Source organism: Scyliorhinus torazame, chromosome 19 (assembly GCF_047496885.1).
Source record: "Scyliorhinus torazame isolate Kashiwa2021f chromosome 19, sScyTor2.1, whole genome shotgun sequence".
Taxonomy (NCBI): Eukaryota; Metazoa; Chordata; class Chondrichthyes; order Carcharhiniformes; family Scyliorhinidae; genus Scyliorhinus; species Scyliorhinus torazame.
The window spans coordinates 118,840,663-118,854,760 of record NC_092725.1 but is presented as its reverse complement, the minus strand read 5'-3'; the positions used below and the strand labels follow the sequence as shown (position 1 = coordinate 118,854,760).

The following is a 14,098-nucleotide window of genomic DNA, read 5'->3' as shown; positions in this document are numbered from 1 at the left end:
AAGTGTCTACTTTAAACAAAACATTACTGATCCCTAACGGATTGTACTAACAAGTTAGGGGTCTGGCCCAGCAACATAACAACACAAAGACCTGGATTGTGACTAAATAACTTAAGCCCAACAATATTTAGAAAGAAGCTGAGCAGCGCAACATGGTAAGATAGCCATGTTGTTCACCCTTTTAAAAAAAGAGCCTTAAGTGTATCCGCAGAACAACAATCGCAAAGTCAGCAGGAAAGGCAGGAACACCTGTGCCATTAAAAACTGGAGACTGCAATATCATAAGATTTCCGAGCGCGTTCCTTTTCAAAACCAGCAGTACAGGAAACTAAACTCCTGGTAATGAGTTTATAAGTAACTAACTTTAGACGAAAATCCATCTCTTCGAGGAAACCTTGAAACAATTCTAATTTACAACTCTGGCTGTTGGCTGGAATTTTCCAGCTGTTCACGCTTGCAAGATCATCCAGTCCCGCCAACGGTGCACCCCCACTTTGAGTTTCCAGGCGGTGAGTGGTACAATCAATGGGAAACCACATTGACAACGATGCTACCAGTAGATCCCACCACCAGCCAAAGGTGGGTTTCCTCTGCCATTGCAAAACACGCAGTGGATTGCACAGAAAATCCCGCCTATTGAAGCTACCTGGACTATCCTTCAGGAGTGGGAACACCTTCATCATGTCTGCAGTGTGTGCTCTTCTTTCTAGATGAGCCAAGTATGTGAATTACGAATTAGTATTCTGTTCATAACTAGAAAAAGTGCACTATTCTCTTTAACTGTATTCTTTCTCCAGTGCATGCGAGAGAGAGAGAGAGCGCACACGGTGAGTTAGTAATGTAACATTTAGACTTTCAGGGTCCTCTTTATTTGAACCCAGAAAAAGTTTGCTGCTGGTCATTCAAATTGTTGGCACATTCAGAGGTTAAGGAGCTCACACATCTGCCTTTTCAAAAACATACTGATTACGGACAGTAAGGAAGGGAACAGGAATTTTAGTGGTTCTCCCTCATTTATATCCGTAACTATCACAATGAGGAAACTTCAATCGATTTGCTTGGCAGCTTCTCAATTCAATTTGTTTTAACTGTTTGAAATGTTGTCAAATTGACTGTTTCATCGATTAAGAAGCAACAACAGATCAATGGTGTAAAATATTACATTAATCATTCTAAAAGACCTTCTTTGCTCCAACCTGTTCCAATGTGCATGGTAAGCATGTTACGTAGTCACATTTATCATGGGAAAAAAGATCAACGAAAACAAATGACAGATTGCGATTAAATTAAATATTTATAAAACTATAAATTCTACATAGAATTTCTAAGCTAAAATTGTTTTGTTAAGTGCCCTGTTTTCTTTTGATAAAAGGATCAGGCACCTTTTACTCGTCACATGATGTCAAAGCTTAAGAGTTTCAGTGTGCATCAGTCTAAATAAACAAATAAAATGCAACATACTTCTAAGTTTTCCTAATCCAAGGACAGGGGGCGTCATTCTCCGACCCCCCGCCGGGTCGGAGAATGGCCGTTGGCCGCCGTGAATCCCGCCCCCGCCCCCGCCGAAGTCTCCGCTCCCGGAGATTGGGCGGGGGCGGGAATCCAGCCGCGCCGGTTGGCGGGACCCCCCGCTGGATTCTCCGGCCCGGATGGGCCGAAGTCCCGCCCAGGAATTGCCTGTCCCGCCGACGTAAATCAAACCTGGTATTTACCGGCGGGACCAGGCAGCGTGGGCGGGCTCCGGGGTCCTGGGGGGGGGCGCGGGGCGATCTGACCCCGGGGGGTGCCCCCACGGTGGCCTGGCCCGCGATCGGGGCCCACCGATCCGCGGGCGGGCCTGTGCCGTGGGGGCACTCTTTCCCTTCCGCCTCCGCTACGGCCTCCACCATGGCGGAGGCAGAAGAGACTCTCCCCACTGCACATGCGCGGGAAACTTTCGGCGGCCGCTGACGCTCCCGCGCATGCGCCGCATTTCCGCGCCAGCTGGCGGGGTAACAAACGCCATTTCCGCCAGCTGGCGGGGCGGAAATCCCTCCGGCGTCGGCCTAGCCCCTCAATGTTGGGGCTAGGCCGCCAAAGATGCGGAGACTTCCGCACCTTTTTGCCGGCGCGATGCCCGTCTGATTTGCGCCGGCTTTGGCGCCAGTCGGCGGGCATCCCGCCGTTGGGGGAGAATTTCGCCCCTGATGTCAAAATCTTCTGTAATTCTAGATGGATTAAAAAGTCCTTCCTAAACTAACTAAATCTTAAAACTGTGTAGCTTTTTCATGGTAGTACTGCTTCATAACAGTATAATTCCACTAAATTGATTCTTAAAATGAGTCAAAACTTTTATGTTTTAATGAGTCCACTATCTGCCTTCTGTTTAATTACATGTTGAGGTGGTACCCCTGGGAATTTAATCACAATATTTATTGCTGAAGACTCTGCTGTTGGTAAGAGATTATTGATATTTTACTCTGCCATTTCAAAAGGTGTTGCACTGAAAAATCTGCTCTCAATCACTCATGATATTTTTGACCAATCGCTTTACAATTCCGAGGGACTCAATAGGTTAAGAGTTGTCCAGAATATACAACCTCTCAAATGATGCCTCACACGTGGTTACAACAATCATTACCAAGAAATTATTTCATTTGTCATTTCTTGGCCAATGATTGGTAAAGCTAGAATAAGATATATGCAGTTAGCTCCATCTCGCAACTCTTTCCTGTGTACTCAAAGTGAAGCCTTGGCAGAAACTAAAATTTGAGAGGGAGCCTTGATAATTTTGTTTATTTACCAAATATAAAATATCAGGTCATTTAAAGTTTGAAATTATTGGTGGCAATTATGTTATAACATTGTGGTCTTGACATTGGAAGTCATGTGGAGTTATATAGAACATTGGCTAGGCCATGGCTGGAGTACTGTGTGAAGTTCTGGTCGCCGCGTTATAGGAAGGATTGATTGCAGTGGAGGGAGTGCAGAGACGTTTCACCAGGATGTTGCCTGGGATAGAACATTAAAGTTATGAAGAGAGGTTGGATAGGCTTGGGTTGTTTTTGTTGGAGCAGAGAAGACTGAGGGGCGACCTGATCGAGGTGTCCAAGATTATGAGGGGCATGGACAGGGTGGATAGGAAACAGCTGCTCCCCTTACTTGAAGGGTCAGTTACGAGAGGACACAAGTTCAAAGTGAGGGGCGGGAGGTGAGGGGGGAATTTGAGAGATCAGGTGCCTTTCATGTGGCGGTGCAGACTCGATGGGCGGAAGGACCTTTTTCTGCACTGTATTTTTCTGTGATTCTGTGAAATCCTTTAAACTGCAGATCTGCCTTGATCTTGCCCAACTGAAAGTTAAATTGGGATTGTTTGACAAAGTTAACAGGCTAGAAATTGGATCTTGTTCCACAAATTTTATGAGACCAGAAAGCCCAATTTCAAGGCCCAAACTTAAAGTACATATAACAGACATGGTGAGATTTTCCAGCATTTTCTTTTTGGTAACAGAACTCTAACTTGATATTGGTTCAGGCCATAATGCAGGAATTCCTGTTGGCTCCCCAAAACATGCATTATCCCCTTTACACAATGCAAAGGAGAGGCCTGCAACTGTGTTAAGCAAATTGAATGGGGATGTGCAGAGTTGGAGCTGGGCCTGCTGACAATCCTTTAGGGAAGAATAGATTTTTTTTTTGCAAAATTCAATAATTGTTGTGTTGGAGCAAGAGTGCTCCCCATCTCCAGAGTATTCCAATTGGGCTGTTTTTACCCTGCCTTTCCTCCTCTTTACCACTCCATGTCCTCTGCTGGGACTTTGATAAGGCCGCTATTGATGACACAAGCAGTGCGATATTACATCGAGTTACATCTATATTAATTTTCTTAAAATAGCCAAGCTGCTTGTGAAGATATGGCAGATGGCTCATCCAAATAATATCAATGAGGCTTGAGGCCTAAATTCGGACCAGCCTTGGGCCACTCGGTTGGAAAATATGGCTACCACTTAAGGCTCAAAAATGGTGTAAATCAATTTCAACCCCAACTTCTTTGCCTGAAAAATGTTCCTCCTCTGGTTCCTCCATTGTACCAATGACACTACAATAAATCACACAGCAATCTATGACTGAAGCTTGGGATCAATATAACTAGGGGAAAGGTGAGCTTTTGATTTCAGCTTTTCTGTTAAGGGCTTAACTTGAATCAAGTTCCAACAGAGGAAACCCTTGTGTGTGTGTTGGAACATTTACCTCCTTTAGTTCAGCTTCAGTACTCAGAAACTCTGTCACACCTTTGATGAGTCTGGAGTTCATAAACAAAGCTTCTCCATATCTGTTAAAAAACATTAGATAGCATACTTAATAACATATGCTCACTCCCTAAATCAGGCATTTTATTTTGGCTGCATTTCAGAAAAAGAAAAATTTATTGGCTCGTTCCATTGAATAATTAGGAGGCCCTGTAACATAGTGGATAACACCTCTACCTCTGGAGCAGAAGCTCCGGGTTCAAGTCCAACACCAGGACTTGTTGGCAACGGAAGGAGTGTTCATAACACAGTTCAACGGACTGATGAGCAGTTCGGGAATTCTTCCACCATCTCTCTCTCTCTCTCTCTCTCCCCCCCCCCCCCCCAAATTTTATGTTGCTCTAGCGGCCACACGCTTGACCTGGAAGCGTGTGAAACCGTTCGAGAAACCGCCAGGAGCGTGTCCCGTCCTCGTTGTGCAATGTTTCAGTTATCAGGTACGCCTGAGAACCGGCAGCACACCCGCCAACAATCAGCAGGCAATTTAGCCCATTAGGGGGCAAAATGAATGCAACTTCACGTGGCTTGTCTGTCTTTACGGTTGGCGGGTAGACCGATTGGCCAGGTGGCCTTTACCCTTCAGCTGCAACAGCGATTCAGGGCTGGATGCACTGTCAGGCCGGAAATAAAATGTTAAAAGTTGACTTGGCTGTGTGTTCGAATGTGCTGCCTAGACACTCTTCACATGGTTTTTCTGTCACAATTTATTTTTGACAGGTCCGCAGCTCCGTGAGATAACTCCACAGTGGCTGCCCCCTAAGGGAGCACAATAGAAGCGCCATCCTGCACTCTCCCTTTTCTAGATGTTCACCCTCTTCGCGTTCTCTGAGACAGCTCCCAGCCTTTCCCAGTGCGCAATTTTGGCTGGATGGCCAGCATGTTTCACACCCGCCCCCTGGGTCTGCCGAGTGCGTGCGGCCAACAGAGGAATAATGTGGGCGGCACAGAGGCACAATGGTTAACACTGTTGCTTCACAGCTCCAGGGTCTCAGGTTCGATTCCCGGCTTGGGTCACTGTCTGTGTGCAGTCTGCCTGTTCTCCCTGTGTCTGCGTGGGTTTCCTCCGGGTGCTCCGGTTTCCTCCCACATGTCCCAAATGACGCGCTGTTAGTTCATTTGGACATTCTGAATTCTCCCTCTGTGTACCCGAACAGACGCCAGAATATGGCGACTAGGGGCTTTTCACAGTAACTTCATTGCAGTGTTAATGTGAGCCTACTTGTGACAATAAAGATTATTAAAATATTCAAGCCAGTATCTGTGAAGATACGCTAAAAAAAATTTTTATATTTGTTTACCTCGAATTTAAAACGGCCCATTTATCCCGGAAAAATTTCCAGGCCAAATCACGTCCATTTGGATATTTAGCCACATGAACGATAACATCTATGGTATTCTGGTCAGGAACCAATTGGGAGTTCAGTGACAGGTTAAGAAGCCTGAAAAGAGAAATCAGTTAAATTGGTCCAGAAAATATTTTCATTTTTTAAAAAGATAAATGACTATTTGTCAGAGTTTAACGGCTCATTAACCTGTTCAGCAAAAATATATTTTTGCTGCATGCTAAAGCCTCCAGTAGAATCTTCTTCTCCGAAACCGCAGTTGAGGATTGGTATTTGCTCAAGATGAATTCCCAGACATTGTCATCCATGAGGGAAATCCCAGTGCAATAGGCAATGTCTCTAACATTTGGTGGTATTCTGAAATGCACAAATACAAAGTATTGGTATCTTACGATATCGTGTTCGGTGTAATGGCCCTAGTCTTCCATTCAGAGTCGATATCCCTATTTCCGACCTTGAACAGACAAAGAAATGCAAACATACTTACCTCCGATTTTTCAGGGCACTTTTACAACGGAGTATCCTGCAGAACCCGGCAGTGCAGGCAACTTCAGAGAGCAGCTGAGAAAATCAACTCCCTATTTATGGCACTGGCTGCCATAATTTGGTAAGTAAATAGTTTAAATGTCCCAGAGCTTCTTTGAAAAGCTATCGAAAAAAGGTAAGTGTGTAAGGGTGGGTAAGGGGGTAAAGGTGGGTGAGGGGATAGGGTGGGTAAAGGAGCATGACAGTAAGTGGGGTCGGGTCAAGTTGGATCGAGGGAGGTGGAAGAGGGAATTTGGCAAAATTGGGGCTGTGGGAGGAATTTGAGGGGCTAGAAAGGTCGGGTCATGGTGGGGGGTAACAGGAACTAGTCAGGTCGGGCTGGAGGAGAGTCTGGCCTTGCAGTGTTTGTTGTCAGTTGTTTAGGTACCCAGATGTTGGACTAGGTTTTAATCCATCTAACATTTCCCGGGTAACTACCCAGGTAAGTTAGTCAAAATCATCCAAAATCTCCTGCCTCAACTCGGAGTTGGAGACTTTTCCGGAGGATCCTGGGGACCAGGGGAATTGCCCATTGGAAGATCACACTTCCCGGGAAGTTCCCAGAGTCAGCAGGTTAGGACTTCCGAGGGGTCCCGTAGCACATGTTGAAGGTAAGTTCAATCTGCAACTATTTCGGGACCAGAGGATCCGGGCCAATATCGTGAGCCACGTTTCTGCACTAACCTCATATCCTTCGATTCTACTTCGAAGCCAATTACAATTATCCGAGTACTGTCCCAATCAGGTAGCTGCTGATTGCAGGAACTTGAAGCAAGTGACAGCACCGAAATAGGTTGTACAACAGTGGCAATATACTCACTACTATATTAGCGTTACAGAAATCAAAGTAAAATAAAGATAAAAGTCAGCTGCTTCTTTTCTGCTTCAAATTAGAACAATTTCTCATTTCTAATTCGAACAATGCCAAAAGCCTGCCTAAAAATGTCCTACCCGGAGGGTATTCTCTCAATGATTTTCTGTTCAAAGTGATGGAAAGTTATCGGGCAACAAAATAGCGGACAGGAGCACTAAAGGACAATTGAGTGAAAATAAATTTGGCCGAAACCCAGTTGGAGCAGAAATGTCCAGTGACAGTCTATCAAATCCATAGGTCAACATATGATAATGTTGATTTCAAAACATGCTTATAGGTTTAAATTTTATTATGAGTCTACTCTGCAAGTGGAAAAGCCTTACCCATTGACACCACAGATCAGATCTGTGGGCACACACTGGAGATAATTTCTTGACCATTTATCTTAATGGTGCTAACATTGTGGGTAGAAAATATCTGAATTTGAGTTGCCGAAAGGCACACTACTCTTTCGGAGTCAAGTACTTATAGTTTCTGCTACTGATACTTTAAAGCTCTGGGTGATTGACAATTTTACAAGGTTGTTGTAGTAGCATTTTGAAAGTTATGAATGGTTTTTCTTTTTGAGCTTTTTCATATTACTACAGGGATCATTGGTTCTGTACAGAGTGTACATTTGGTGCATGGATGTGCTATGAGTTGGCATGGGGGGGTATGAGGGGTTACTCGGAATATGTGGGGTGTATAAGGGGCCACTGGGAGTGGGTAGGGGCATGGATTGGCATAGAGAGTACGAGGAGCTATTGGACATGGGTGGGGGAGCATGGATTGGCATGTGGTGGCATGGGTAAGAATCTCTGAAGTTATCTTTCAAAAGGTCTCTGCATCCAAACTATGGTTCCCCTGTGACGGGCCATGAACCGCAATTCCTCAAGAAGTTTACCCAACTCCATGATGCCTACTCCCACAATCGTGTTGGCCAGATCAGGAATGCAGGTTAAGAGCTCCCTGCCTGCACCCTTCTTCTGCACCAGTGAAAACTGGGGGTGCCAGGAATGGAGGCAATAATCCCGGAGTTGGGTTCTGTCCACCATTTTTAAAGGCTTGAGGATGTTCCACGGCTCCGCAAAAATCCAGTCCAATGTCTATAACACCCTTCAACCATTAATTTCATTTCTAACACATTTACTGGCATCAATACACCCGTATAATTAATAATGGTCAGTTTCATAAAGTGACTGAAACAACACACAAGAAACCACTTCGAGCAAAAGGTAAAGCAAGACCTGAATTTTACAAGGGTGCATACTGTTCACCATCCCCTCACACTAGATGTAAAGTTAGTTCCAAACTGTTTGAGTTTAAAACTCGCTGCCCCACAGTGATAACATGTTGTTGGTGTTCTAAAGAAGCAAAGGGTTAGGCATCCGCCCTTCAATGGGTGGAAGTCCAACCCTTGAGAAGCCCTTGCAGTCCCAGCAGTGCCAGAACTCTAACTGAGCACTGTCGGGACTGCCAGGAGTCCCCAGGCAGAAGGGTGGACCAAGGGGCCTTTAGACTGGGGAGGGATCCGGCATCCTAAGGAGGGGTTGGGATGGCATGTCTTGGAGTCCAGATGGGAAGACGCAAAGGGGGTCAATATCATATTGGGGCTAGGGGTGCCCCGGTGTGCTCATCCATAATGATGCCTCCATCCTCCTCCTTCACAACAAAAGCCCCTGTCTCACTGGCCTTCCGCTGCCCAGTTTGTAATAACAACGAAGGCTGTTTGAGGGTTTTAATGGGCAATAATTGGCCACTTAAGCTCCTCAGAAGGCCTAAGGGCAGGCAAGCCAGAGGCCTTACTCATCCCCCACATTATGGGGACTGGGTCAGGAAGGTGGCGAGTAAGCTACCTGACATATTTTACATCAACTGAGAACATGCCTGGCGGGAATTGGTCCGCGGTGGGATATGCGGCTGTAAAATCCAGCCCATGGAGTTTCCATAATCTTATTGAATGAGCAGGTTTGAAAGGTGGGATGGTCTAATCCTGCCTCTATTTATTATGTTCTTATACAATTGTGATTTAAATGAGATTTTCAGCTGGAACAGAATTACTTTTTGATTTTCCATTTCCTACTTTACGTGAAAAAGCATTCATAGATTTGTTTCAAATGAAGGTGATAATCCCAACTTTTAAGATGTGCACCTGTTATGATCACTTGCCATCCATTCTGAAAGAAGCATCATAGTCTTCTCATGGCAGAGGGCAATGCCAAATTTACAAGCCAAGATAATAACCTTCCGACGCAGTTCCCTGTTTAAAAAGAAAATGAATAGTCAGTGAAGAGGTTTCCCACCCGTGCAGATTGCTGATGATTTTCAACGGATCTGCTGAGCAACATGTTGGCCAGAGATCTGGAAGTTTCAACCAATGGTAAAACTGCTTTTGCCATGGAGACATCAATTCCTGCCACCAGACATATTCAGTAAATGTCTTTATTGTAAAGCTCCTGCTGTCACCAGCACACTGCACATGACAAGGCTACTTGCATTAAGGCGAAATATGAATGCTGTCAGTAATTCTGCTTGTTTTATTTTTTTATAAAGATGCAGTGACTCGGTACATGCAGAACACAGTTGAAATGTAGGTTTTAAATAAGCTTTATTTCCTTTGAATTGGAAAGGCCACATTCCAGCCCTGTCATGATTAATAATATTCTTTATTAGTGTCACAAGCAGGCTTACATTAATACTGCAATGAAGTTACTGTGAAAATCCCCACATCGCCACATTCCGGCGCCTGTTTGGGTACACAGAGGGAGAATTCAGAATATCCAATTCACCTAACAAGCAGGTCTTTCGGGACTTGTGGGAGGAAACCGGAGCACCAGAAGGAAACCCATGCAGACACGGGGAGAGCATGCAAACTCCGCACAGACCGTGACCCACGCCGGAATCGAGCCCGGGTCCCTGGCGCTGTGAAGCAACAGTGCTAACCAATGTGCTACCGTGCCGCTCATCGAATATTCGGCAGCCAAGCTAAAATTCCATTGACTCGATTAGCTGTAGACCCTAACAGAAAAATCTATCATCACAAGAGCTTACGCTACTCTTACGGAGACGTTACTGACCCTCAGCCAATGCAAAAACACACAAAGGAGAGGTTCAGGCTGTCAAATAACTGTCAATCCAGTCATCCAGGTAGGATCTAAAAACTCTCCGAAACGTTTTGCGTGCTAAGAACTATTTTAAGATATTGAGGTAGGTTTTCACATCCAATCGAGCGGAGTGAACCCCTATCTTGTTCACCCAACGGAATTCATCTAACACCTGACTAAATTTAACTGTTGAACCTCATGAGGATTCCACTGACAGGCATTTCACTTTCCGATTGTGAGGGCGGAGGGGTTGGGGGATTCCAGTGTCAGGCCTGTGGAACACATCTGCTTAGTGCAGGTGAGTTAAAGTGGAAGAATTGAGGTGAGTAAGGTCAGGCTGCACAGGGGGCGATTTTTGTGGGGCTGGGAGGAATATTAAATGAAGGTGGCTGTCTGCTTTCTGAAAACTATGGAAAGCCCATCGTCAAGGACCCCACAAAGATAACTGCATTCCTAGATCTTTGTACTACTACCACATTGCTACAGCAAACAGGTTCAAAATTCAGTCCCAATTTCTAACTATGTTGTGTTATTTGCCAATAATTAGCCAAGTTAAAGGGTTTTTTAAGGTGTTAACTTTCTGTTTGCTATATATTATTATTATCAAAATGAGCATTTGATTTTTGGTTGGGTCTTTTTCTTCACTCCGATCATTTATGTGATAAGATGAAAGCTTCCACAGTTTGGAGTGCACTCATAGCACCTTTCCTTACCATGACTGCATGAAAATATATGTGGTTCGGATCATAAGATTGTACTCTCAAGATCATATGCAACTTCAATGTCAAATATGGCTTAAAATTTGTCAAGTAATCTGGTGTTGCAAAGACACCAACTGGGAAAGGTGAGGAGCAAAGTAACGCCGATGCACTATCAAGTAGGAATGAGCATTTCTTTATTGAAGTTATGCCTTCAGCCTTGGCAGAGAGCGCTGATATTTGGTATGTTGGGAAGGTCAGAACTGTGGCTGCATTATATGTCACAACCACAGGTTGGACACGCACTCAATGACTCATTAACACATACCACCTCTGTTTACAAGAACTTTGAAATGCACCTCTAATATCAACATCCATTCTGGTTTTTGACTGCCACCATTTAAATATCCACTCTGCCACTAGATGGACAGGGACACGGTGTACATTTTTGCCATTAGCCAGACAAGGATTCACTATATAATCAACATTGAGGGGGTCCGCAGTATTGCAGTCCCAAATAAACTGCAAGAGTTGAGATAACACTTTTCCGCCTCCTCCTCCCCTTTAAAGTGATAAAAATATTACAAACAAAATCATCTATTTTGATCTGGGGAAAACAGTAACCTGACATTTGACCTCAAGCTTTACCCACTTGTGATTATAGATGTTTGGAAACTTATGGGAAGTGAGGGCAAGTCTATCAGTGAAAATACACCGAACCTGAAGTGATTCTCATTGAACAAACTGAAGTCACAGTAAAAGTAAAAGCAAACGGCTTCACTTCAGATCAAGTACAAAAGCGAACTCATTCCCAACAGCAGCATACTGGTAGGAAAGTGTTAGCATTTGCAAAGATTCACGTTCATGATTAGCGGCGCGTCACTTAATTTCACATTTGGCCATTCCAGGGAGCTATTTCATCACTGACAAATGTACAAAATTATTTGTTCGCACCATCAACCCAAGATGAAACTAATTTTTAGAATTGATCAGCAATGTGCAACCAACACATGCAATGCAAATTATGCAATTCAACTTCAGTTTTCAGACTCGACCACCAAGAGTTAAAAAGTTCTTTGACACTGAACATTGCAGTTCAACAGTGACGCGTGTAAATAATGTCATATCAACCGCATTGACAAATGATGAACTAGCATGGCACTGTTGACTTGGCCACCATGAGACCCCGTTTGTATCATGCCCCAATATTTACCAACTGCTGAAAAGTCAATTTATCTACATTTTAAAACTTGATAAAGTGAATGATTTAACTCAGTCTGGTATGGTGCTTGAACAACAGAACTGTTTGCTGCATCCTCTGGCCATCCCAGTAGGTTGTAAGCTGGTGCAACTTGCTGCAGAATATATTGCTAAAGAAAGAAAAACAAGACGGGAAAACTCGTGAGAGTTTGTCAACATAACTTCATAATTGATTTAACATTAGTAATGTGTTCAATGCCATTCCTCTTAGATTATAAACCAGATCTTGACAAATCCACTTGTCCCACAACCTGAAGTTGTTCTGATTTTAAATGAATATATAATTACAGAAAACACCTTGGATTAATTCTGATCAGGTCCAATGTAGAAAAGCCAGCAGAGCTCCTGAAGAGGGTTTAAAATTTGGAGCTCAAACTCCTTCAGCCACGATTCGGCCCAGCATTTGATCGTGAGCCATTGATCGGAGAGGAAGGAAGATGTGTCCAAATCTTGTGTCAATTGGCGGTGTGCAAGTGGGCTCCTCAGCTACCCTGGTAACTCTGCCCAGGATGCATTCATACATCTTCTGTATAACGCCTAATAGTGTGTATCCCAGTGAGGCTCCAGGAAAAGCTCAAACTCTTACCACATCAGCCAAGTGGCCTTGCTTTCCCCCTCGGACCAGCCCTCTGCCACTCTGAATTTCTGGATATCCTTTGGGATTCTGAGCACTGTTGATGTCACCTAAAAGCTATATAGCACTCCGCTCTTAATGTGCGATTAAACTCTCCTCGGGAATGCATTGACAGTGATAATGTGGTATATTTCAATATTTTATTTACTGTGGCGACGTGATACAGTATTAAGTCATCTAGGGGCTGTGAGGATGATGATTAATGCAAAACAATTCTATTCACAAAACAACTGTAGCATAGACAAAACCAGTTTGTGAATCAGCATTTGGCTTCAGCTCCTCAGCTTGCCTTTCAAAGAATGAGAGAAGTGCAAGAGGGAGCATTTGGAAGTGAGCTCATAAGATGTTGACCCTTACCAATATCAAGTAGAATTGGCCCATTCATGAATATAAGATGCAAGGACAACTTGTGGGAGTGAGCAGCTGAGGGAATATGATAGAAAGTCCTGAAGTTGGTAACATGGCCTTGCATATCACTGTCACCTGATTAGTTCCTATCGTGAGCTACACATGTTTCATATATGGCCCCATAAAAGGGGAGATGTATTTACTCATTGGCTAAAGGTATATGCTTGGCTAAATTACAGAGAAGTATGACAGTCAAGTGGATTAATGGAGCACTGTACAAGAACAAGAATGGATAAAAATTAAATCTTCAATTATTGACACACTTTCTCAAATAGCATAAAGATTTCTGCACATATGGATATTATTTGATTTGTCATGCCCAATTCTACATGAGAGTGGCCAAAGTGAGTCCAATTCCCTGCTATCATTCATGATGTTTAATTTTTTTTTCTTCAAGTACATAATTCATTCTCTTTTTTATATCCTGTGGTCTATTCCATACCCAAATAACCTGTTTGGACAAAATTCTGTTGAGTTTGCATGTTTTCAAGTTAGGTTTATTAATGACTAGCTGACAAAATAGTGGTCCAAATTGTAATTCTTTAATGCCACGTTTTGTCATTATCTCTCAGTGCAAGTAGTAACTGCATTGCAGGTATTGTTTCCATGGAGAACATGCATCTATCTTAAAATTGAACATCAAACTCTTACACTAAAAATGTTGTACTCCTTGTTCCGATCCACCAACTTGTCTAAGTAAAGCAGTACATTACTTGCAGCATGCCATGGAAGAAACTCTTTCTCCTTATAAAGGTATCGTATAATTTCCAGGGGAATATTCTGTGGTAAATAGCCAGCTCTAAAGCAAACACAGAAGATCAGTCACAGTCAAATATGTAAGTGCTAATGAAAATCGGAGCAATTGCATTTCTCGGTATGATATTGTATGAAGCCATTTTATGCTTCAGACTGTTCCCATGCAGAAAAGGGAGGAAAACAACATTCTAATAAAATTAGGAAACACAATTAGTCTCTAATCCCATT

At 43.6% G+C, this 14,098-nt stretch overlaps 1 protein-coding gene across 1 annotated transcript in view; it reads right to left on the bottom strand.

The window, feature by feature from the left end:
* Positions 1–14,098, bottom strand: part of LOC140396468 (thyrotropin-releasing hormone-degrading ectoenzyme-like) — a 172,525-nt gene that overhangs the window by 6,383 nt on the left and 152,044 nt on the right. Inside the window, exons 13-18 of the mRNA XM_072485115.1 lie at positions 13,766–13,913; positions 12,085–12,182; positions 9,163–9,270; positions 5,822–5,989; positions 5,588–5,728; positions 4,231–4,312 (exon numbers count right to left, since the gene is read on the bottom strand). Of these exons, the coding sequence (XP_072341216.1) occupies positions 4,231–4,312; positions 5,588–5,728; positions 5,822–5,989; positions 9,163–9,270; positions 12,085–12,182; positions 13,766–13,913 (745 nt within the window). The remainder of the gene's footprint in view (positions 1–4,230; positions 4,313–5,587; positions 5,729–5,821; positions 5,990–9,162; positions 9,271–12,084; positions 12,183–13,765; positions 13,914–14,098) is intronic.